Here is a 26,343-nt window from a genome sequence, read left to right as displayed (position 1 = left end):
GAATAGGCAAAGTTGAGCGCGAAGCTTTACCATTAAAGTTTATTTCCCACTTTCCCCAGCGAGGTGACGCTACCATTTTAGCAGCCACCAAAGCAGCAAGTCCCCTCTCACATAGAAATCTGTCACTTTAACATGTGTTTATTCTACACTCCGTCCCTTCCTCAGCATATTTTCCATTGGGATTTTTCTTCCCCCCCTCTCCTCCCCCCCCCCCCCGCTTTTTTTTTTTCTCCTAGGAAACCTACAAACACACAAAAAAACCTCCCATTGCGATGATGGTGCCACTATGAAGAACATGAACACAAAGACCAAAAGCTCCAGCAGCACTGGGAAGCAGGACAAAAGTCTGAGATTTAACGAGAGCCGCACACACCACCATCCCCTTCCCCCCCATCCTTTAGTCCCGGGATTTTGGGATTTCACGACCCGGGAGAGAGGGGACAATGGATGTGGAACGAGTTTTCTTACCGGTGTGAGACCGCAAAACGCGGAGCCCCGGGGGTGCACCTGAAAAACAAAAAGAAAGCATTTAAACATCGACTTTAAAAAGCCTGCAGCAGAGGGGGGAGCGGGGGGAGGGGGGGGGGAGGACGGGGGAGGGGGGAAGGCTAAAGAGGAGGAAATCGCGACATATCGCGCGTTTGAAGAGGCACCAGCAGGGTTGGAGGTGGTGAGGAGCAGCTATCCCGCAGCAGAAGCAGTGGGTAAGGTTGAGCTTTCTGGAGTGCAGCGCTTGACTCGTCCTCCCTCCTCCTCCTCCTCCTCCTCCGTCCCTCCCTCCCTCCGTCCCTCCCTCCCTCCCTTCTCGCTCCCTCTTTCTCTCTCTCCCTCTCTCTTTCCCTGTCTGTGTAGCGCAGGCGGCTCTGCTGCTGCAGCATCAGCCAGGAGCTTACCCAGAGAAGCTCCAAGCAGCTTCCCCAGCACTTTATTTAGGCAAAAACTTGCCTCTTTACTCTTTTTATTTTTTTTTTTTTTTTAATTTCCGAGTGGGAAGCTTCTCTCAGTTGCCATTCAACATTTCAAGCCGCTTTGCTGTTGCACAGCTTCTGAATTCCCTACTTCTACTGGATGATCTTAAATGTGTTTTCCAACCAAACGATTCTCTGATGATCCTGAGAGGCACAAGGAAACCACAATCGCAGATTTCAACCCAGCGTGGCGGTGCAGACCACAGGAAAACATCTAACTGAGCTCATTCGACTTGCAAACAGAACTCTCTCTTTTATTATTTTAATTTTTTTTTAAATACAATCGTGGCTTGCCCCCTCCTCCCCGCCAGCCCCCCTCCCCCCGCTCCGCTCCTCCCTCCCCTTTACCATTCCGCTTGGATGTAATTGAGAAGCGGTGTTAATTCACGTGGAGGAGAGAGTGGTGGTGGGAATCCAGTTAAACATCTTTGGGTTTATTTACTGCTTAATCTGCCTGTGGACACAATAGTTTTGGTTGCTTCACCTTTCGAACTGAAAGAATCCAAGTTGAGATTTTCTCACCTGCATTTTGGGACGGGAAGGAAGGAAAAGGAGGAAGAGGAGGGAGAAAAAGAGGGAGAAAAGGAGAGACTGCAATCTCATTTGTGCATCGCTCCCAGCGCTGCAGAATCCAGTTTGCTCTAAACCCCCATGCAGTGCAAATGCAGGTAAGGCACAAGCACACCCCCCAAAACTGCGGATGTCAACCCAAACTTGGGACCGGTTGTTGGTGGTGGTGGTGTCGGTTTGGTCGCCTCCAAGCAACCTTTGCAAAGAGAGGGCAAAAAAGCTTCTGCAGTCCCCGTGTCGTTTGCTTTGTGACTAATGACCTTGCGCAGAGTTGGTAAAAAAAAAGGAAAGGAAAGAAAAAAAAAAAAAAAGGAGAAAAAAAAAAAGAAAGAAAGAAATCAGCTCTGGAGAAAAGAGCCTGAACATTGTGGGGCGAGCTCAGAAGATGGATTTGGGTGTTTTTTGGCCAGCCGAAAGGGATATTGTGTGGACTGCTCTGTGATACCAGGGGGTTCTATCAACAGTGCAGCTACCCACTTTTTTGGGGGGGGTTGATTATTATTTATTTTACCTTTGTCATTTTTGATACTTTTTGTTTGTTTCTTCTCTTTTCTATTTTTCTTTTATTGAATTATTTTCTCCTTTTTCTTCTTTCTTTTTTCCCTTTTTTTTTGGTGTGTCTTTTCTTCTTTCTTATTTTTCTTTTTCCTTTTTTATTATTTTTTCCTTTTCCTTTTTTTTCCTTTTCCTCTTTCCTTTTTTCCCCTTTCTCTTTTCCTTTTCACTTTTTTTTTTTTTATTAATTTATTTTTTGATAAAGAACTACCCATTCCTAAGAGGATTTGGACTTTTCCAGGACGCAAGCCCTTTTGAATACAGCGGATCCCACTTTTTTTTTTTTTTTTTTTCCCTGCCTGTTGTGTGCAGAGAAAGGGGGGAAGATTCAAGCTTAATGCCTCGGGTTGTGTGCAGAGAAAAGGGGAATAATCAAGCTTAGTGCCTAGGTCGTCAAAAGCTGAGAAGGGAGAGAGAAAAGAGTGTGAATAGTAGTTAACTCTAGAGTGGAAAGAAGACGACCCGGGCAGCGGGGCAGAGGGGGGTGGCTTTGAATCGCTCAGCGCTGCTCCTTCTTTTCCTGCAAACCTTGCAAAGTGATTACAGTAAAACCAGAGAGGAGGAGGAGGAGGAGGTGGAGGAGGAGGAGAAGGGGGAGGAGGAAAAATCCCGTCCTATCTTCCCGAGGTGAATCTTTAAAAAAGCAAAACACACTGTCCCGGGAACTGTGAGCATATCGCGACTGGGAGGCAGTGAAGGAAGCACCAGCAGCAAGGTGGTGGTGGTGGGGGTTCTGCCCACCAGCTGCACCAAGCCAGTAGACAATAACTTTCCAGCAAGAGAAGGATTGTAGACCTGATCATCCGGAGTTTATTGGGGGGGCAGGTGAGAGTGAGGAGGAGAAGGTGGGGTTAGGAGGGGTCTTTCGGTGCGAGGAAGATGAAGAAGATGCAGACGCTCCTTGGCTTTGTGCATTGCTGCTGCTGCTGCTGCTTTTTGCTCCTCCTGCCTCCACCGCTTTGGGTCAACCTAGCAGCGGCTAAACAGCTCTTGAGGTACCGGTTGGCAGAGGAGGGACCTGCCGATATCCGTATCGGGAATGTGGCTGCTGACTTGGGAATAGTGACTGGCTCTGGGGAGGTGACATTCAGCCTGGAGTCGGGTTCTGACTATCTGAAGATCGATAACATGACCGGGGAGCTGAGCACCACGGAGCGGCGCATCGACCGCGAGAAGCTGCCGCAGTGCCAGATGATCTTCGACGAGAATGAGTGTTTCTTGGACTTCGAGGTGTCGGTCATCGGCCCTTCGCAGAGCTGGGTGGACCTCTTTGAAGGTCGGGTCATTATTTTGGACATCAATGACAACACCCCGACTTTCCCATCCCCTGTCCTTACTCTTACCGTAGAGGAGAATCGCCCAGTGGGGACACTCTACCTTCTCCCCACCGCTACCGACAGGGACTTCGGGCGCAACGGCATAGAGCGCTACGAGCTGCTGCAGGAGCCCGGTGGGGATGGTGGTCGGAGAGGGGGAGGCGGTGGTGGAGGAGGAGGGGGAAGCTCGGTAGGCTCGGTGGCCTCGGGGGGCTCTGATAGCAGCAAGAGGCGGGCGGAGGCGGAGGCAGCGGCTCGCAGCAGTGTATTCGAGCTGCAGGTGGCCGATACCTTGGATGGGGAGAAACAGCCCCAGCTGATCGTTAAAGGCCCGTTGGACCGGGAGCAACGGGACTCCTATGAGCTCAGCCTACGAGTACGGGATGGAGGAGAACCTGCCCGCTCCTCCCAGGCTATCCTGAGGGTGCTGATCACCGACGTGAACGACAACAGCCCCCGCTTCGAGAAGAGCATCTATGAGGCAGACTTGGCAGAGAACAGCAGCCCTGGCACCCCCATCTTGCAGCTTCGAGCCACCGACCTGGACGTTGGAGTGAATGGGCAGATCGAGTATGTCTTTGGGGCAGCCACCGAGTCCGTCAGGCGTCTGCTGCGGCTGGATGAGACCTCGGGCTGGCTCAGTGTCTTGCACCGCATCGACCGGGAAGAGGTGAATCAGTTGCGCTTCACCGTCATGGCTCGAGACCGGGGCCAGCCCCCTAAAACAGACAAGGCCACGGTGGTGTTGAACATCCGTGATGAGAACGACAACGTGCCCACCATCGACATCCGGAAAATCGGGCGCATCCCTTTGCGGGATGGAGTGGCCAGTGTGGCTGAGGATGTGCTGGTGGACACCCCCATTGCCCTCGTGCAGGTGTCAGACCGGGACCAAGGGGAAAATGGTGTGGTGACCTGCACTGTGGTGGGGGATGTGCCCTTCCAGCTCAAGCCTGCCAGCGAGGGTGAAGGGGAGCCCCAGAACAAGCGCAAGTATTTCCTCCACACCTCAGCCCCTTTGGACTATGAAGCTGTCCGTGACTACAACGTGGTGATTGTGGCTGTGGACTCAGGCAGCCCCAGCTTGTCCAGCAACAACTCCTTGCTGGTGCGGGTTGGGGATACTAATGATAACCCTCCTATGTTCAGCCAGGCTGTGCTGGAGGTCTCCTTCCCTGAGAACAACGTACCCGGTGAGAGGGTGGCCACAGTGGTTGCCACAGATGCGGACAGTGGTAAGAATGCCGAGATCACTTACTCCCTGGAGGCCTCACCCCTGTCCTCAGAGGCACCAGGAGGCATCTTCAGCATCGATCCTGACTCTGGGGATGTGTCGGTGCAGGCGGTGCTGGACCGGGAGCAACGTGACACCTATGAGTTCCAGGTGACAGCCCGGGATAAGGGGATCCCCTCGCTGCAGGGCTCCACTACGGTGGTGGTGCGTGTGGCCGATCGCAATGACAATGAGCCACGCTTCATGCAGGACGTGTTCACTTTCTATGTGAAGGAGAACCTGCAGCCCAACAGCCCCGTGGGCATGGTGACTGTGATGGACTTTGACAAGGGTCGCAATGCCGAGCTCAGCCTGTCGATCCAGCCTGGTGACCACGACCAGGCAGCTGGCATCTTCTCCATTGAGAATGACACAGGAACCATTTTTTCCACTGTCTCCTTTGATCGGGAACAGCAGACCAGCTACACTTTTAAGGTGAAGGCAGTGGATGGAGGTGAGCCACCACGCTCTGCCACTGCCACTGTGTCCCTTTTTGTAATGGATGAGAATGACAATGCACCCACAGTCACTTTCCCCAGCAACAGCTCCTACACCGTGCTGCCACCCTCCAGCAACATGCGCACTGTGGTGGCCACAGTGGTGGCCACTGACGCTGACACTGGTCTCAATGCTGACCTCAACTACAGCATCGTTGGGGGTAACCCCTTCAAACTCTTTGAGATTGACCCAGCCAGTGGTGTGGTGTCACTGGTGGGCAAGTTGGCCCCCAAGCACTACGGTCTGCACCGCCTTGTGGTGCAGGTGAATGACAGTGGGCAGCCACCACAGTCCACCACTGCCCTGCTCCATGTCTTCGTCAATGAGAGCCTGTCCAATGCCACTGTGGTGGAAAGCCAGGTGGCCCGCAGCCTCCACACACCTCTGGCCCAGGACATTGCTGGTGACCCCAGCTACGAGCTGAGCAAGCAGAGGCTTAGTATAGTCATTGGCGTGGTGGCTGGCATCATGACCGTCATCCTTCTCATCCTGGTGGTGGTCATGGCCCGCTACTGCCGCTCTAAGGGCAAACATGGCTACGAGGCCGGCAAGAAGGACCATGAGGATTTCTTCACTCCACAGCAGCATGACAAGGCCAAGAAGCCCAAGAAGGACAAGAAAGGCAAGAAAGGCAAGCAACCCCTCTACAGCAGCATTGTCACCGTTGAGGCTTCCAAGCCCAATGGGCAACGCTATGACAGTGTCAACGAGAAGCTCTCAGACAGCCCTGGTATGGGGAGATACCGCTCAGTCAATGGTGGTCCAGGTAGCCCTGACCTGGCCAGGCACTACAAGTCCAGCTCGCCGCTGCCCACAGTTCAGCTGCATCCTCAGTCTCCCACTGCCAGCAAAAAACACCAGGCTGTACAGGACCTTCCCCCGGCCAACACCTTTGTGGGCACCGGGGACAACATCTCCATCGGGTCGGATCACTGCTCCGAGTACAGCTGCCAGGCCAGCAGCAAGTACAGCAAGCAGGTAAGAGCCCTGCGTCCCTTCGGGCTCCCAACACACCCTGCATGAGGTAGAGGAGTGATGCCAGCCTCCCCTCACTTCAGACACAACTGTCAGGTTCCATCATCCCTTCAGCCTGTTTTTTCTTCCTGGTTCTCCTCCCCCCCACCCCACAGGCAGGCAGGTGTCCATACTCAGGTGTCCACTCATCACACAGGAAGGAGAGTCAGAGATCTTGAATTTTATGATTAGCATCATTTTTAACATTCCCTCCACTTTTCAGACCCATCTGTGGACTTGGTGGCCAGCCCAAGGTAACCGAGATGCCTCTGTCAGCTACCTGTCCTCCATCAGGCCAATCATAGAGGTTGAGGGGGGGTGTCAGGAACCACTATAAGGCAAATCCATGTCCTCCTTATGTTCTTGCCTTTCCCCTGGTCCCACTTCCCATGGCTGAGGCTTTCCCAACCTTAGAGATGGTGAGCTCCAGGCTGAGAATTTTCTCATGGGTGGGCAGAGGTTTTTTTGGGTGGGGGATTTGTTGCCTGTCTGCAGCTTCCTAGAGCTCTGTCCAAGAGAGAACTTGCAGCTGTGCTGAAGTCTTAAGGGTTGCAATTACCAAATAATTCATTAGGACCCAAATGTTTCAATGATCTCCAAAGATTCTTTACAGTCTAGGTTGCACCACAAAGGCTGCACTCAGTGCAGCAGTTACTCTGAACACACCTTGCTCAACAAGCTTAGAATCCCACCCTCACTATATTGTCATTGTTTCCTCCCCCATCCCGTTCTCCTCCCCTCCCTCGCCTTGTCTATCAGCTGAAATTAATTAATTTAAGCTGAGAGGCCCTAATTAGCCATCCCAGCTGCTGCATATCTCTGGAGGGAGTGTGTGTGCATGTGTGCCTCTAGGACTAGAGTCACAAAGTGACTGATTTGGCCAGATCAGTTTTGACCACACCAGAGCCTCATAAACTGGTTGTGGTGGCCCTTGAAATCCAAGAGGGGTAACAGAGAGAAGAATCAAACTTGAAAGTGGCAGTGTTTGTTTGGTTTATTTTATAAGACACCTGTGTAGCCTGAACAGAGGTCACTTTGGTGTTTGGATTTTTTTTGTGGGAGAAAGAATATCTTTGGGTGATAACAAGATGAATTAGCACCTGGTGATTTCCATGACATCTTTCCATGTGAGATAATATTTTGAAGATCTATTCAGATACAAGAACCTAGAGATAAGTTAATAATGATTTATGCAAACAGAGTCAAGCCTGGAACAGGGTAATTTTAACCAGTTTGACAAAAACGCTTCTTTTCTAACTTCTTTACATGAAAATGTGTTAGGCTGTGATGTTATCTATACTTTGAAACCTCTGCTGGATTCCTACAGTTAAGTTTTGCAAGGTGTTGTAGGTTGCATTCTGCTTGGAGAGATCTAAATAAATTTAGGAGTTGTAACAGTGTAAAATCCTAAATAGTACTAAAATGCTACAAAACACTACATAGTACTATAGAAAATACTAAGCAGTGTTTTATTACAATAGTCAGTAGTGCTGAAATAATGGTAAAATAGTACTAAATTTTAGTACTAAGTAGTAGTAAACCACTATATAGTTCCATAAAAAATACTAAATTATAACCCCATAGAAAATACTAAGCAGTGCTACAGTGGTGGCAAAATAGTAAGCATAATAATTTTAACACTAAATAGTACTACTTTAGGGTTGAATAGTACTAAAATATTATCTAGTAGTATAGAAAATAGTAAATTCAGTACTACATAGCACTGTAGAAAACACTAAGCAGTGCTACAATACTGGTAAAATACTAAGTAGTGCTACAGTGTTGTTAAAACACTGAGCAGTGCTACAATACTGTAAAGGAAAATTAACTGTGTGAGCCACTCAGTCTTACTCCCTGCTAGTATTTATGTGTAGTTTTTTTGAGAAGTATTGCAGGTTTCTGGAACATCTGATACAGCAGATTTTGGGCATGATCTGTTTCATTAATTTCAGCTTGCAGGTGGTCTGTGTCAAATAAAAAGCACTAAGGAAGTTCCTAAGATTCCATCTACTAAAGCTTGTTAAGCACATAGTAGGGGGTGGTGGTTTAGTGAAGGCTGTTGCAACAAAGGACTAGTGAAATATGTACTGACTATGTCCTACTACTTCCTTGCTGCTGCAATTCATATGAACTGTAAGCTGCCCAAAGAGTGATTTATTTTCAGTATAAAAGCACAAATTGTATGCTAAGTGCAGGAAGGGCAAAGGATTCCACTACACAAATGACTACTTTGCCTGATAAAAAAAAAAAAAAAAACCATTTAAGACCATATTATAGAAATACTGAGTTGCTTGATACTTTTCAAGGGTATATATATTTTGATCTACAGTGCATTAGAAGGTTTCTGAGCAGCAGAAAATGGCTTTATTACATTCTTGCAACAAAGTGCAAGGAGTACATTGTTGAATTGCTTCATTATTTATCTAGTTTGGGACAACCCCAAATTTTAAGTATCTGTATTTTTCCTCTGCTAAATGTTTAGTTTCTTGTGAAGGTTAGTTAACCTGAGTTAATTAATAAACAACATTTTAATGCTTTATCTTTTCAGTTTTCAATATTTGCACCCTAGCAAAGCACATACTAAATTTAAAACAAGTGTCAAAGAAGAAAAAAAAAAGTAAAAGCAGAGCTGAATAATTGACTTTAGAGGGGATACTACCCAGGCACTAAACTTCTGTTCTTGCTTTCCTCCCAGCACTTTCTCAGCTTGCTGCTGATTGACATAGAGTTATGATCACGCTTTTTGGAGAGATTAAAATGATAAATTAATTAAGATTTAATGACATAAACAATATGTAGACTTTTGCCCATCTCAGATGCTGACAGTAGAGGGTTTGTTGTTTTATCAGGCAAAACACAAGGAGATTTTTAGCCATGGGGAGCATGTTTCTTTTAGGGCAAAACATGAAATGGTTGCAGTTAAAAGAGTTCTGAAGTGGTGTGGAGCAGGTTGTTTCACAGCTCAGCTCTCTATGTGGAATAGTACCAGTGGTACAGTGATGTGACCATGATGGGGAGGCTGGTTGCAATCTCTAAAGTTGCCTTTATTTACTCATTCACGAGTTCCTTTTGTTCTACAGTGATCCTAGTAGGTGTATTAAAGTTTTAGAACAAATAAGTGGACACAGCAGAATTCACCTGCTTGAAATTACTGGAGACGAGAGCAGTGCTAATTTCCCATTAGTGTAATTAGAATTGGTAATTGATACTTTGGTATATCTACCATATAGCAGTCAGGAAGCAAAGTCTCTACTTACGTGGTCGCCTGGTGTAACCTAGTGAGTGAGAGTGGCTTCGCTCAGATTATTTGATACTTCCCCTTTGAGGGCAAAACACTGAATTTTTTATGTGGGTTCTCAAATACATCTTGTTTGATACAGTACTGTATGGGGGGGAGAGTGTGGGGAGTGGGAGGGAACTACAAGCAATTTGTAACTCTCCTCCTTTGTGACATCTTGTGCTTTCTATGAAGTTTAAATTCTATATTCTCTAGACTTGTGACATTTCAGTGTCAGAGCATCTACAAATTTGACTCTTCCTGTCTTATTCAGCGTGGTATCACCCTGAAGTATCCTTTTAATACCAGTTGAGCAGTTTCTCCTATTAAAGCACAGATATAAACACTTAATAGCAAACAAATATTTAAATCACTAATAGCAAGCGAATGTTTAAATCTCTTTACTTTCCAGAGGCCCTAATCATTTACCCAAAGTTAAAGCTCTACAGAAGTGTTTTGCTGAATAAAGATGATTTTAATCAAGTGTTTTCCTCGATCACAGATTTAAAATCTGAGCCCTCCAGGTGCTGCAGGTTGCCTGTGTGGATCCTGGATACAACTGATGACAAAGATAAGGGAAGCTCAGTGCCTAAGAGGAATCACTCTGCAGCTTGGAGGGTTGCACCTTCAGTCCAAATTCCAAACACAGATTTTAATTCTAACTAATTGGTTAATTTTTCAAGTTAGTTACAGGTACCTCTTTATAACATGTAGTGTTTTCTCCACTGTGTTTCATGGTGCTAAATAGTGGTATTAAGCAAGTTTCTTCCACTGAAATTTGATCACTAATACAAAACCAGTGTCTTAAACCCTGTTTTTAAGTTCCTGGTTTTTGGCCATCATATTTTCTTGGTTTCTTTTTTCCTTGCTCCACTCCACAAGCACTGATTATCAACCTCTTAAACCTCTGCAGTTGTGGTGGTGTTGGATTTTGGTTGTTTTTTTAACTGTTTTTAAGAGACATGGGTCACCATCATCAGGATTAGCAGAAGCAATAGAGGAATTTATGAGCAGCACTGTTCCTTTGCTCTGGGATATTTGCTTCCTGGACAGTTCTGCAATCCTTCAGGAATTGTCCCTATGACTTTTGCTTCATTGGAAATGTTCTGTTCAGTGAAGAAAACTGTTTGTCAGCCCAGGGTATACGGACATGTTGCTTAAAACTAGATGCATTTTCTCTCAAGTCCTATTTCAATGAAAGTGAAACGCATGCAAATTGATATTTGAAGGAATTTATTGGACAATGGATTTATTTCCTAACATTTCCAACATTAATCAGTCAACGCAGAAGCATTTTGAGGAGTTGCTTATCAAATGTGAGTTGTATCTCTAAGTTGAATGGGTCAGTTTTCTTATTCCTATCGACTTGTAATCAACAGCTTTAATAGGAGCCCAGATTCAACCAGTAAGTGTTTTCCATGCAGGAAAGCATCATTATATTTTATTCTTGCTTATGTACAGACACAGAGGCTTATCTCAAAGATTCTGCTTTTTTTTTTCTAATCACAAAGAATAAAGTTTTTCACAATTTCCATCAAAGCAAATATACTGCAGAATACTGATAAAAATTACAGCGTGGTAGGCACCAGCGTGCTAAATACCAGTGTAGTGGGGCACCAGGTAAATACCTACATGGTTGTGGCACCCATTAAATACAAACCTGGTGGTAGCATCATGTGCAATGTAAAGGGAAAAAAAGGGAGCATTTTCATTAAATATAAGCATTTGCATTGGCAACTTCTTTCCTCCATTGGATCCTCTTTGGTGCAAAGTACACAAAAGCACGTTTTAACTTCCTGCTCTTCATTTGCATCACGTTAAACACTTCACTTTTTTTAAGTGACTCCCATTTGACCTTCAGGAACAAATGAAAGAGGGGCTAATTAAACGTGAAATAGATGGATTGTTGATGCTTTAATTATCTTTATTTAACAGAAAATTTTCTGCTGATAAGTGTGGCTTTTATTTTCTTTTTCTTTCCTCCTCAGTAAAAAATCCTCTTGTACAGGGTGCAAATGACTAAGTTACCACTGAATCACTCTGTGCTCCCAGGAGATGTGCAGAGCCAAAAGGGACAAGATCTGAGTAAAGGAGGATTCATGCTCTGAATAAGTAAAGAACTGCACTATTATAGGCAAGAAACATCTTTAACAGGCTAGAGCCTGATTTATCAACTCAGACAGCTCGCTGGTGTTGTACATACCAATATGAACCTGGGTTACAGCTGTAGGTAGCAGCTTCACTGTTGCTGTGTCAGTCTCTGCACTGTAGCTGTGTATTTTTAAGTAGTTCTGGAGTTTCTTTTTCTTTATTTTATGACAAATATTTAGTTGCCTTGTTTTCTAGTATTTGGGAGTATTTGCTTGTTTGACCAGCTGTGAGTCATGCCTTGGGGAAATATGTCCTACAGGTTCAGGCACATTTTCCTGTAAGCATTTTCCTTCTTTTCTTTTAGGGTTGTGTAGTGGTGGTGGAGGAGTTTGGAAGGATTGTGGAGCTGGTGATCTGCTGGGCTGCTTTGAGACATAAAACTTACCAAATTAGTTTTACACAAAAAAAAATAATTTTCTTTGACCATTTATACAAGAAACAGTGATGCAGACATACAACCAATTCAGCAGAGCATTGAGGAGGCATATTTCTTACTTTTCCTAAGCAAATCTGCTTCCAACAGGTACTTAGAAACTTAAAGCTGCAAAACAATTTCCTTTTTTATTTTTCCTCCAGTCTTATGCTCCCTGTCAAATGTCTTATGCAATTTACGTTCTCCATTTCTCCATTTTTCAGAAAATTATGATTTTCTTTTAGGTGTTTTCATCTCCCTGTGCATTCAGGAAGTGGTATTTCTGCATTTTTCAGCCCTGATTTTTCTCTCCTAGAGGAGGAGATTGTCTCTAGTAGATAGTCTGTCTAAGTAGGTAGTCTATTATCACATTGTAAGCTTTTTTTGAGTATATTATATATTTTAATCAATAATTAAAGCAACAAAAATATAGACCAACAGCTACTATCCATCTTGAAGAAAAAAAAAGTTTTAATTAATACTATACATTAATTTTATGAATAATGAAAACAACAATAAAAATAGAGACCAATAGCTACGATCCATAATAATAAAAAGAAGTTTCCATTTTTATTATTTTTCTTTATAAATTTGCAGAATTTCCATTTTTTTAATATATTTTTTTTTTTTTAAACTAAAACTCTGAGCATCATATGGCTGTATGTGAAGTTTATTGACTGGGCAGTTTAATGTAGAATGTGTTGGCAACATGGGCTGTGGAATTCAAGTTACTCTAGTGGTGTACACTGCATGGACCAGTAGAAGGAGAACATTTAAAGCACTGTTACTAAAAATACTTTATCTTCATTTCTTTTAGCTGATCCCTCAATATCAAGTCTTGCTTGAGGATACAAAACCCCTACAGAAAGATCTGGACAGGACAGGTTGATGGGCCAAGACCAATTGTACTAAATTCAACAAGGTTAAATGTTGGGTCTGTCACCTTTAAGTTCAAGAAGTTTCTTGTCAGGTTTAGATGGAACTTCTCACGTTCAAGTTTGTGGTCTTTACCACTTGTCCTGTCACTGGGCACCACTGACAAAAAGAGCGGTCCCAAGAAATGTTGCCTCTCCTTAATGCTCCAAGAATGCCATTTGCAATAAAATCAGTATCTGTTAAAGGATTTGATCTAGAGTCTTTTATTATCTACTAATAAAGTCAAGTTATAGGTAGAGGCCTTGAGCAACCCTTTCTAGGGGAGAGTGTCCCTGCCAAAGCCAGGGAGGCTGGAACTAGATGACCTTCGAGGTCCTTCCTAACCCACACCATTCCATAAATCTGTGAATAATGCAAAACTGTTTTCTTGTTGTTTTTTTTTCTTTTTTTTTTTTTTTTTTAAGACTAGGTAGAGAAGGCAGGCAGTAGCTGACATGATGAAAATCGCTCACAGAGGATGTGGTTGAGCTTGAATACAGAAAGAGTGATTCCATCTGCTAAAAATGCAGAGATAATTTTATCTCCCAGCCTTCTCTGAACCGATTCTTTATGGCACCACGTTGTAAGCAGCAAAATATTTGTCACCTGACAGGATTGAAATTCCTGCTTTACATGGTCACAGAATGATTAGGGAGAATCCTCCAGCAGCTCCCTGGAAAGGAGTTTCTTGACTGGGGTTGTGGCCAAGAAATGTTTGTCTTTTGTGGTAGGTGCCAAATGTTTTCTCAGTGGCAGCACTTCTCAGGGAGAAGCAGGAGGGGCTGCCATCATTTATCTGTCTGTCCATGTAGAGATGTGAGGGGGGCTGGAACTAGATGAGCTTTGAGGTCCCTTCCAGCCCAAACCATTCTATGAATCTATGTCAAGGACTTCTGAGCCTTGGAACAGTGTAAAATAGGAGAAGTAGCTTCTGTTTCTTATGGATACCAAATCCACTCAAGGCAGGATTGATTTTTTTCATGTCCTCAGAGACTAATCCTCTATCACAACAATATGAATACAACTTGATGTAGAATTGTTTCAGTGTTATACTGAAAAAAAATAGTGAAAAGAAAATATGGAGACTGTCATAGAATCATGAAATGGTTTGGATTGTAAGGGATCTTCAAGATCATTTATTTCCAAACCCTCCCACTGTCTTGTGCAGAGACAGCTTCTGCTAGACCAGGCTGCTTGAACACCTCTAGCGATGGGGCATCTACAAACTCCCTGGGCAGCCTTTTCCAGTGTCTCACCACCCTCACTGTGAAGAATTTCTTCTGAATATCCAGCCTACATCTGCCTGGTGACCCAGGCTGTGATTTGACTGTCATAGAATGGTTTAGGTTTCAAGGTCTCCCCAGAGCCTTGTCTTCTCCAGGCTGAACAGCTCCAACTCTCACAGCCTGTCCCCATGGCAGGTGTGTTCCAGCCTTCTGATCATCTTTGTGGCCATCCTTTGGGTCAAGTCCTACAGTTTCATGTCCCTCTTATGCTGGGGGCCCCAGGACTGGTTGCAATATTCCAGGTGGGGTCTCACCAGAGCAGAGCAGAGCAGTGGGGCAGAATCACCTCCCTTGTCCTGCTGGTCACATTCCTTTTGATGCAGCCCAGGACACTGTCTCCTTCTGGGCTGCTAGCAGGCATTGCTAGGTCATGTTGAGTTTTTCATTGACTGGCATCACCAAGTCCTTTTCCTTGAGACTCTTCTTGAGCTAATCCATGTCCAGCCTATATTTGTGCTTGGGATAGCCCTGACCCAGGTGTGGGACCTTGAACTTGGCCTTGTTGAACTTCATCCCATGACACTGCCAAACACAACCCTGACAAGGATGGTCTGCCTTCTTGAAATCCAGAGTAGTGAGCTTGCTTTGCACTCTCTCTGATGCTCTGAGGGTCTTCAAATGTACCATTTCATGTTTGCTGCAGCCAAGTCTGTCCTTAAGTTTCACATCTGTCACCAGCCCCTCCTTGATGGTTAGGACAAGATCCAGCATAGCACTTTTCCTGTGGGTTCCTTTACCACCAGGAGGGGGAAATTGTCACCCATGCATTCCAGAAACTTTTGATATTGCTGGTGCCCTTCTGTGTTTTTCTTCCAACACATATCTGGATGGTTGAAGTCTTCCATGATGACCAGGTCTTGTGAACAGAAAGCTGTTCAGACATTAATCCCAGTTTGACTTTAGGCACCATAAAGTTTTGGAGATACATCTACAGAGTTGCATGGACATGGGTGTATGATGTTTCCTGGGACGCTCATCTGTAAGTGCAGCTGAAGGTCAGACAAAAAAACCTCAAACAACAACCCAACCACTCAATCTTTTGATTTACTTAAAGAAACAACAATTTAAATGAAATGACAGCACTCTGGTTGTAGTGATGGTTGAAAATGAAATTTCCAATGAGAACTTAAGAACAAGGTTCAGATGTGTGTTCTCCTCTACTCTGCCCTGGTGAGGTCACACCTAGAGTATTGTGTCCAGTTCTGGGATCCCTCAGATCAATAGCAGGACAGGGAATTTGAGAAGGCACAGCAAAGGTTTGCAAACATGATGAGGGAATTGGAACATGTCTTATGAAGAAAGCCTGAGGGACCTGAGGCTTTTTAACCTGCAGAAGAGAAGACTGAGGGAAGATCTTCTTAATGCTTAGCAAGAGATAAAGGTGGCCTTCAGGAGGATGGGAACAGTCATTTTTCAGTGGTGCCCAGGACAAGAGGTAATGGGCAAAAAAACCCTGAACATAAGAAGTTCCATCCAAACCTGAGGAGGAACTACTTTACTTTGAGGGTGTGTTGGAGTGCTGGTGGACAGCAAGTTCTCCATGAAACAACAATGTGATCTTGTGGCCAGGAGAGCCAGTGGGATCCTGGGATGTATCAAGAAAGGTGTGTCCAGCAGGTCCAGGGAAGTTCTTCTACCTCTCTACTCTGCCCTGGTGAGACCATACCTGGAATACTGTGTCCAGTTTTGGGCTCCCCAGTTCAGGAGAGACAGAGACCTGCTGGAGAGAATCCAATGGAGAGCCACAAGGATAATTAGGGGACTTGAAAATCTCCCCTATGAAGAGAGACTGAGATCCCTGGGGCTGTTTAATCTTGAGAACAGAAGCCTGAGAGGGGATCTGATCAATGTCTATAAATATCTGAGAGGTGGATGTCAAATGGAGGGGGCCAGGCTCTTTTCGGTGGGGCACAATGATAAGACAGAGAACAACAGGTTCAAACTTGAACATAGAAGATTTCACCTCAACATCAGGAGAAACTTCTTTCCAGTGAGGGTGACAGAGCCCTGGAATGGGCTGCCCGGGGGGGTTGTGGAGTCTCCTTCTCTGGGGACTTTCCAACCCCACCTGGATGCATTCCTGTGCAGACTACCCTAAGTGATCCTGCTCTGGCAGGGGGGTTGGACCTGATGATCTCTTGAGGGCCCTTCCAGCCTCTGATATACTGTGAGACTGTGATGCTGTGAGGGTGATAGAGCACACTGGCCCAAGTTACCCAGAGAGGTAGTAGAGTCACCGCCTCTGGAGTCATTCAAAACCCACCTAAACATCATCCTGTGCAACCTGCTGTGGGTGACCCTGCTCTGGCAGGGATATTGGACTCGATCATCTCCTGAGATCCCTTCCAACCTCTACCGTTCTATGAGTCTCAGATTAACCATTTCAGACACTACTGAGTAAATTGCAAACTCATCTTCGGCTTCCTACTGCTGAATATTAGTGCACCTATCTAGGAACCTTGAATGCTAAATTGATGTAATTTTCTTTACTAGTTCCTAATTTAATATATAAAGTGACTGAACGTTCCAAATTATACAGAAGCCTTCCTGGAGAATTAATGTCACAGAAAAATGAAAGGAACTGGCTAAAGCATCACTCTATCAAATGTTTCTAAAAAGGCTTTATGTATTTATAAGACTCCATGATCTACTATTGATGCAAATTACGAAGGATAAAAGCAAATCCATCTGTTAGCAAAGAGGGGAAAAAATAAATAAATCAAATAAGTCCAAGGATTTGAAAGACTTAGCTTTAAGGACTAAGAATTCATACTTTGTGATGGGTTTATAGCAGTTCACAGCAAGAAAAGATTTCTTTTTAGCATGCACAATGTGAGGTATTTCCTTTTTTTTTTTTTTAATTGAAAGAAAGCAACCTTGTCATAAGAGCTTCTCATGTGACATGAAATTTCAGTTCTTAGTTTTATATCCTTCACTGAAATGTCTCAATTAAAAGATGATCTGCACTGTTTTATGTCATGCTGGGCATGGCTGTGTTTGTTTTTTATTACCCTTCCATTTAATTTTCTGTGGCTAAATAAATAGTGTTTCATCAAGAGCTTTTGGCTTTCAATCAGTTAGGAAACAGATTACTGCCATGAGAAGAGATCTAGGGTTAGTATCTGAGATCTACCACTAATTGTGTACTGATAATGGTGCTGCCCATGGGCAAATCTTTCTCCCTGTCCTGCTACATGATGGATTTTTTTCTCTACATGAATATCAAATCAGATGGAGACATTTTGTAATAGTAGTACAGTTACTATCTTTAGCCTTTCCTTTTTAATTTGAAATATGTGCAGTTTGGAGATACCATCTCTGTGTTTCATTTCTGAAAAGAACCTTCTTGAAGTCTCCTCTCACTCTGCCCTGGTGGGACTACATCTGGAGTGTTCTGGGCTCCCAGGTTCAAGAGGAACAGGGATATACTACAGAGTGTCTAGAGGTGGCCATGAGGATGATGAAGGGACTGCAACATCTGTCTGATGAGGAAAATCTGAGACCTAGGGCTGTTTAACCTAGAAAAGAGAAGGCTGAGAGGAGATCGTATTAATGTTTATAAATATCTGAAGGGTGGGTGTCAAGAAGAAAGGGCCAGGCTCTTTTCTATGCAGTCCTGTGATAAGACAAAAGGCAATGGACAAAATCTGAAACACAGGAATTTCCACCTCGACAGGAGGAAAAACTTCTTTGCTGTGAGGGTGTTGGAGCCCTGGAGCAGGCTGCCCAGAGAGGCTGTGGAATCTTCTTTTCTAGAGACTTTCAAGACCCATCTGGACATGCTTCTGTGTGACCTGGGTTGGCAGAGGGGTTAGACTCTATGATCTCCAGAGGTCCCTTCCAATCATCTCTTGTTCTATGATTTTTATGATTCTTTAAGTCCACTTACTCCAATATTAATCTCATTACCAATACTTTAAGTATCTGGAAATTCATATTCTAATCCTAGGCAATATTTTTCCAGCAGGACTTTAAACTCCAGAGTTTGAAATTACAGACTTTTACAAAAGAAGAGAATGCTTCAGATTTTGTTACAGACACATTTTCTTATGGTTAAAAAAGGTAAAACTGAAAAGGAAAGGTTTCCAGTAGCATGTTGTCAGAAGTTGATAGAATCACAAGATTCATTTTCTGTTAGAAAAGAACTTGAAAACTGAGTCCAACCATTCTCTAACTCTACCAAGTCTGGTGCTAAACTGTGTTCCTAAGCACGTCTGCCTCTTTTCAACACCTCCAGAGATGGGGGTTCAATCTCTTCCCTGGGGAACCTGTTCCAGTCTTTGAGAAACCCTTCAGTCAAAAAGTTTCTTCTAATGTCCAAGGTATTAAGAAAAACCTCAGAGTAACTATCATAGACATGATTTTTTTTTAATTTACTTTTTTCCCTTTAGCTTCTCCTCCTAAGATGGTTGGCAGTTGGACTCAATGATCTTAGAGGTCTTTTGCAACCAAAACAATTCTAGGACACTAGAATTCTTTAGGAGATAAAGTGTTGCCAGTATAAACCAGTATTTACCTGCAAAATTACATGTTCTGCTTCTGGGCTCAGAGATGAGAGGAATGTATGTGACAGGTTGCAGTAGGAAGTAGTGCTTGACTCCAGCTTGGTGCTGTGTGGGCTAGTTGGTGTGAGTCAAGGTCCCAGAATACTCTCTGGATCAGTTGCAAACTGCTTACTAACCATACACCATAGATGCAGATGACTGCATGAAGATACCATCAACACTTTCCCAGTGTAAAGATAAAGAGGTGGGCCAAGAATCCATCACTGGGGTAAATCAAGGAGGGTGTGGCCAGCAGGTTGAGGAAGGTTCTCCTCCCACTCTCTTCTGCCATGGGGAGACAATATCTGCAGTATTGTGTCCAGTTTTGGTCTTCCCAGTTCAGGAGGCACAAAGATCTACTAGAAAGTAACCAACGAAGAGCTATGAAGATGATGAAGGGACTCGAACATCTCTCTTATGAGGACAGGCTGAGAGACCTGGAGGTCTTCAAGCTAAAAAAAATAAAAGACTGAGAGGGCATTGTTTTACTGCATATAAACAGCTGAAGGGTGGAGGCCATGAGATGGGGCTGTGCTCTTTTCAATGGTGTCCAGAGGTAGGACAAAGCCACAAATTTGTGCAGGAGCTTTCACTTTAAGGAGAAAATCCTTCATTTTAAAGGTGCTGGAGCACTGGATCAGGCTGCCCAGAGAGGGTAGGGAGCTTCCATCTCTGAAGGCTTTGAAACTCCACCTGGTTGTGTTCCTGTGCAAGCTGCTCTAGATGACCCCCACTTTAGCAAAGGGGTTGGACTCGGTGATCCTCAGAGATCCCTTCCTACCTCCACCATTTCTGATTCTGTGATTCATTCCAGGCTCTTCACAACCACAGAACACACTCCAAGTGCTGCCTTTAACCATGGGGTACACAGAGAGCAGAGTAACACAGCCTGTGCTCAGCACCTTATAGTGCTCCAAGAGCAACCTGCCTTCTGCTCTGTCTGCATCGTTCTTGTGAAATGATTCCAACAGTTTGAAATCTGCTTTTTTTTTTTTTTCTCTCTTTTTTTTCTTCACCTTGCTGGTTATGCAAACAGCTCTTCCCTTTTTAATATTTTATTTTTTTTTCCTCCACTAAAACAAGAAGGGATTGTTCGCTGTCACAAATAATAAATAACGGGAGCGCCCGATCTGCACAGCATGGGAGTGATAGAAACGCGTGCTTAGGAGTGCTCCAGGTTTCACAGCTATTAATTTTGAACTTTTTTTTTTTCCCTCCCCTGATTGTGGTTCTGTTTTACAAGAATTGGATGCTGGCAGGGCAGCAGTGCAATGTAACAGTGAAAAATTATGACAAGATATGTTTATCGTTGTGAGCTTGATAAAGCCAGTGTAAAGGAATCATAGAATCACAGATTCAATCTCCCTTTATCCATAGAGACCTTCTAGCAGCCTTCCAGTATTTGAAGGGGGCTTCAAGAGAGCTGAAGAGTGACTTTTGACAAAGGCAGGGAGTGACAGGATGAGGGGTAATGGCTTCAAAGTGGAAAAAGCTGGATTGAAATGACTCATGAGGAGGAAATTCTTCCCCATGAGGGTGGTGAGGCACTGGGACCTGTTGCCCAGAGAGGTTTTGGAGCCTGCAAGCCTGAAAGTGTTGAAAAGCAAGTTAGATGGAACTTTGAGTAAGCTGATCTAGTAGTAGGTGAATGTCTAACTCAATAGTTAGGCAGTTGGATAATTAAGTGCAATAAGTTTCCAATGGGGTGTCATGTGTATCCTGTTTGCAAGGCATTGCAAGCTTTCAATGTGGAGAAGGGGAAGAAAATCTTATGAGGAAAGAAAATCCAGTTTGTAGTACATATTTCTGCCTGCCACCCTTTTTTTCCTCCCCTAGTTGCAAACTGCAGGTATTTGTTTTGTCTCCCAAAGGAAAGACCTAACACATTAACAAGACTTTTGTCATGGAGGAGGAGAATAGTTGGAGTTCTGGCTTTTTCTTTCTTCTGTCTTTCTTTCTTTACACCCTAGATTTTTCTTTGTAATTTGGAAAGAACTATTATTTTCAATCATAGAATCATTACAGTTGGAAAAGTCCTCTGAGATCATCAAGCTCATCCATCAACCCAATGCCACCAGGACCACTAAACCATATCCCAAAGGGTCATGTCTACGCGTTTTTTGAACACCTCCAGAGACAGCCATGACACCATCTCCCTGGGTAACCTATTCTGATGTCTAATCACTCTTGTAGGAAACAAATTTTTCCTTAACTTCTAAACCTAAACCTCTCCTGGTGCATCTTGAGGACATTTCCTCATCCCATCACTTGTTACTAGGGACAAGAGACCAACACCCACCTGGATCTAACCTCCTGTCAGGGAGCTGCAGAGAGCCAGAAGGTCTCCCCTCAGCCTCCTTTTCTCCAGACTTAACAATTCCTGTTTCCTCAGCTGCTCCTCACCAGACCAATTCTCCAGACCCTTCACTAGCTTCACTGCCTTTCTCTGGACATGCTCCAGCATCCCTATGGCTTTCTTGCAGTACAAGGAATCTTCTTTTCTTCAGACTAACATGTTTATGTTTAAATCTATTTCAGGGGAAGGTGCAAGAGATTCTACCTCTCTTGTTTACTACTAACAGCAGAAGGTAGCAGCTGAATAGCCCCTATGTTTTTTTGGGGAATAGTCATGACTGGTGGTGTCTACCCAACACCACCATGACCACTGAAGCATATCCTGAAATCATTCTAGCAAAGTATTTTTATTAAATAACTGTTTCCCTGAATCTACATCCCAAATTCAGAATCCCACCTCACTCTAACCTTCTTTCAGGGAATTGTAGATAGCAAGGAGTTTGGGGGCCCTCACTCCGAGAAAGGTATTGAGGTTCTGGAGTGGGTCCAGAGAAGGACAACAACACTGGTGAAGGGTCTGGAGAACAGGTTTGGTGAGAAGTATGTGAAGAAACTGGGGTTGTTTAGTCTGGAGAAAAGGAGGCTGATGGGGAGACCTTCTGGCTCTCTACAACTTCTTGAAAGGAGGCTGGAGCCAGGTCTCTTCTCCTTAGGAACAAGCGGTAGGAGGAAAGGAAACACCATCAAGTTGCATTAGGGGGAGTGAGGCACTCTAAGAGCTTGCTCAGAGAAGTTGTGGAGGCTCCAAGCCTGGAAGGTTGGATGGGGCCTTAAGCAAGCTGTTCTAGTAGCAGGCATTTGGAACTATACGATCTTTAAGGTCCTTCACACCCCAAACCATTCTCTGATTCATTCTGTAAATGCTGATTGGGTCTTTGCCACAGTTCATTTTAAGTAAAAAGTGACAGTGACAGAAGCGGTAGCAGTGACTTATTGCTGTCCTAAAAGACAAAGCTTTGAGATCATCTTCAGCATTTCTGCAGGTTTTATTTTCACTTTTGAAGAACTTGTAGAGAATTAGGATGCTTTGCTTTGTCCTCTTGCCCTGGGGAATCTTCTTAGTAAGTAAACAGGAGAGTTAATCTGCAAACCAGACTTGTGGTGTTTATTGCATGTCATAAATAACATTGACAGACCTTTCTGTGTTCAGCCTAGAAAATGAGGAATATGCAAACTGAGATGCTGGAAAGTATTTATGGGCTTCATAATAGCTTTAAAACCATTTTATGTTTGGCATTTATCTAACAAATATGAATTAAACTCTTAAAATCAAGTGAAAATAGAAAGTATATGAATTTGATGTCATGGCATAGATATGGAAGTTATGGAATCATAGAATCATTTCATTTGGAAAAGAACTTTCACATCCTTGAGTCCAACTGTATGGAAATGTGTCAAAGAGAAAGGGTTTTGTGGTGTTGGGATTGTGGGAATGTTCAGACAGCTGGAACACCTCTCCTATGAAGACAGGATGAAAGAATTGGGGCTGTTCAGCCTGCAAAAGAGAAGGCTCTGGGGAGAGATCCTAGCCACATTTCAATATCTGAAGGAGACCTACAGGAAGGCTGGGGAGGGACTGTTTAGAAGGGCTTGTGATGATAGGATGAGAGGGAATGGTTTGAAACTGGAGCAGGGCAGATTTTGGCTGGACATTAGGAGGAAGCTCTTCACAATAGGGGTGGTGAAATACTGGAACATTTTGCCCAGAACCTGTAGTTGAGGTCCCACCCCAGGAGACATTCAGGGTTAGACTTGATGTGGCCCTGTGCAGCCTGATCTAGTTGGAAATGTCCCTGCTGACTGGAGGAGGGTTGGACAAGATGAACTTCGAGGATCCCTTTCTGACTCAATGCAATTTGCAAATCTGATTTTGATCATTTAATGTTTTTTTCTTTAATCATAATATGGATGCTGAAGTTTATGAAAAAGATTTATGAAATTATAGCTTGAAATCAAAGCTTCTCAGGAAGAAAGAGGGGAAACAAGAATGAGATGGAAATGTGCACAATGCTCAGACTCAAAAAAAACCCAAACCCAAACAAACAAAAAACCCCAACCAACCAACCAACCAGAAAAAAAAAAAAAAAACAAACACACAAAACCCACCAAAAAGCCAACCAACCGATCAAAACAAAACAAAACAAAACAAAACAAAACAAAACAAAACAAAACAAAAAAACCCAAACCAAACCAAAACGAACAAACACCAAAAATCAACAACAACAAAAAAACCCACAAGTGAAATTTGAAAGGAAATTCAAACAGTTCAAAGAAATCAAATTCCTGTTTGTAAGAGTAAACATGTTTGTAAGATTAACCTTGTTGGTGAAGTAATTTGTGAAAGGGTTATTAAGCATTGGAATAGCCTGCCCAGGACAGTGGTGGAGTCTCCATCCCTGCAGGTGTTTAAAAGGTGAATGGACCTGGTGCTTAGGGATGTGATTTAATCGTTGACCCTGCAATGCTGGGTTGGATGTTGGAGTAGATGATCTTGAAGGTCTCTTCCAACTAAAAATATTCTGTGATAAAAGCTATCATAGATTCATAGAATTGTTTCTATTGGAAGAGATCTTCAAGTCCAACCGTCAGCTTAAGGCTGTCATGGTCATCAAACCATGTCCAGAAGTGCCACATCCATATGTTTCTTGAACACCTTCTAGGATGGTGACTCCACCACCTGGCCAATTTATTCCAGTCCTGGCTTTGTGATAATACAGTGTAGCATTTTGTTATTATTTCTGCAGACTTCTTCGTATTTTGGCTTTATAAAAACTTTTTCTGTCATGGACCTTTCTTTACTCTTAAAATATATAATTCAATTTGTAGAAATCTGAAATAAAATGAAAGCAGGCATCGAGTTGCTCTAACACATGAAGTTTTCATTCTGAAAACAGGAAAACCACAGTGTTCTGAGTGTCAGATGGTTCTTCTATTTCCAAAATCTCTGTCTGCACATTCAAAGTCATGTCCTGTTCCCTCTTTGAGCAACAACTGGTGGTTTTCAGATAGAGGAAAAAATGATGGGGATTTTGCAGGTAGGAAAAAAAAATTCAAGGAGATACAAGGGGGAAAATGACAGCTGTGCATTGTTCTTTCCCTAAGGGTACAGAAAATTATCAAGAACCCAAACCTCAGAAACATTTGCATGGTAACTGCTTAAACAGAGAGAGCTCACTGGAAATCTCAACAGGAATGGTTCAGAGGGATCCATCTGACTAATATGGATTCTTAAGTCCTTTATATATATCTAGCTGCAGATGATATCTGTATAGGATGTCGTTGAATATGTCTTTGTGAAGAGTAAGATGCTGTGACAAAGATGTTCTTATAGGCTCTTTCAGTGGCTCTCAGACTCACTTTTGTTGAAAAAGATCTTTAAGATCATTGAGTCCAACCATTATCTAGTTCTGCTAAGGATGATGCTAAATCTTGTCCCTCAGCACCACATTTCTGTTTCTCTGAAACATCTCCAGGAATTCATTCACCTCTTTAGGCAGCCTGTTCTAGTGTTTAAGAACCCTTGCAGTCAAGAAGTTTTTCTGAAGTGATGGGAGGAGAGAAAATAGCCTCAGGTTGCATCATGGGAAGTTTATGATGGTGTTGAGGTACAATATTTCTCTAGTTTGTGTCAGCTAAAGAGAAAATCCATCTGTCAGAGGACATTAGAAAGATTATAGAATCATAAAGATTAAGAAGATCTTGAAGATTGAGTCCAACCATCATCCCAACACCACCATGGCCATTAAACCATGTCCCAAGGTGCCATGTCTACACAGTTTTTGAACACTTCAAGGGAGGGCAGCCTGTTCCAATGTCTGGCCACACATGCAGGAAAAAAAATTGTCCTAATATCCAACCTACACCTCCCCTGGGGCAATTTCAGACCATTTCTTCTTATTCTATCACTTGATACTAAAGAGAAGAGACCAACACCCACCTCACTGCAGTCTCCTTTCAGGGAGTTGTAGAGAGCAACAAGGTCTCCTCTCAGTCTTCTTTTCTAACCCAGGCTGAACAACCCCAGTTCTTTCAGAATCATAGAATGCCAGGTTGGAAAGGACCTCAAAGATCATCTGGTCCAACCTTTCCAGGTAATGCTATAATTCAAATGAGATGGTCCAGGAGCAGTAAGTCAGCCCAATTTGTTTTTTACAGCAGATTCCATATCTGTTTTATTTCAGGATGTGGTGGTTTTAAGATAATAGTTTATACACACTCTACATGACAGTGGATTTACTCTCCATCTCCAAACAACATAATGTAGAGGTTGTTTGGACTTTGAATAATCCATTTTAACTTTATTAACCTTTTATTTCTTTAGATGCAGGTGCCTGTAGATATTTCTAACACATAAATCGCTATATTACATTTCCAGAGTGGGGAGTCCATCAATCTCTGACTGATAAAAAGGGTTTTGGAAACTAGTCAGAAAGTTCCTGTGCCTGGTTTCTCCCAATGTTAAAGGATGTTAATGTCAATCTCTGAAAAAAAAAAAAAATATTTGTAAGGCCACATCTTCATTCCTATTCTTGTAGATTTGTCATTTATAGAGTCACAAAATGGGCAAAGAGCCAGGCTGAGCATGGAGTTAGAAATGTCCTCATTCTTACACTATTAGTCCCTGGTTTAGTGAATTTGGAGAAGATGTGGAAGATTCAGTTGTGCCTGTCTCCAGGCTTTAATGTAGGATTGACTTCTGGTACAGCAAAAGACTATCTGGGGGAGCAGTGTGTTCTAGAAATCTAGCTGTCTGGCATTCAGATTGGGCTGGGGGTGACCTGTAAAGAGGGAAGAAATAAAAGTAAAGAGGGGAAAATAAAAGAGGACTGTCAAAATGATTTTGAAAAGGTATTTTCTAACCCTTTCTCTGATTTTGAGCTGAACATACTTTGAAATTGCAACTCTGTATAGCAATGGTTTAGCATTTCTGTCTCATTTTTAAACACAAAGTTCCATGTGAAACATATATAAGGAAAAAAATAAACATATAGAAGGAAATAAATGGCCCAGTCCTGAATGTTGAGCTTGCAGGATTTAAGGTTAATAATTTTTATATACCACCTATCCTCAAACTTATTATTACATCAATAAAGTTGTTATTTTTTAATGCCTAACAAGTCTATTTTTTCACTTATTAATATTTTGTTCAATAATGGAATTGTTTTGGTTGGAAAAGACCTTTAAGATCATCCACTCTGACCATTATCTA

The 26,343-nt window shown here is 43.4% G+C and overlaps 1 protein-coding gene across 1 annotated transcript in view; it reads left to right on the top strand.

The window, feature by feature from the left end:
* The first annotated feature begins 2,972 nt into the window (after window positions 1-2,972).
* The window catches only part of PCDH7 (protocadherin 7), a 234,433-nt gene continuing 211,062 nt past the window's right edge, over window positions 2,973-26,343 (top strand). Inside the window, 1 exon segment of the mRNA XM_054383140.1 lies at window positions 2,973-6,158. Coding sequence (XP_054239115.1) covers window positions 2,973-6,158 — 3,186 coding nt within the window.

This window comes from Indicator indicator, chromosome 8 (assembly GCF_027791375.1).
Source record: "Indicator indicator isolate 239-I01 chromosome 8, UM_Iind_1.1, whole genome shotgun sequence".
NCBI lineage: Eukaryota > Metazoa > Chordata > Aves > Piciformes > Indicatoridae > Indicator > Indicator indicator.
Note: the sequence above shows the minus strand (reverse complement) of the source record. Positions and strands in the feature narration are given on the sequence as shown.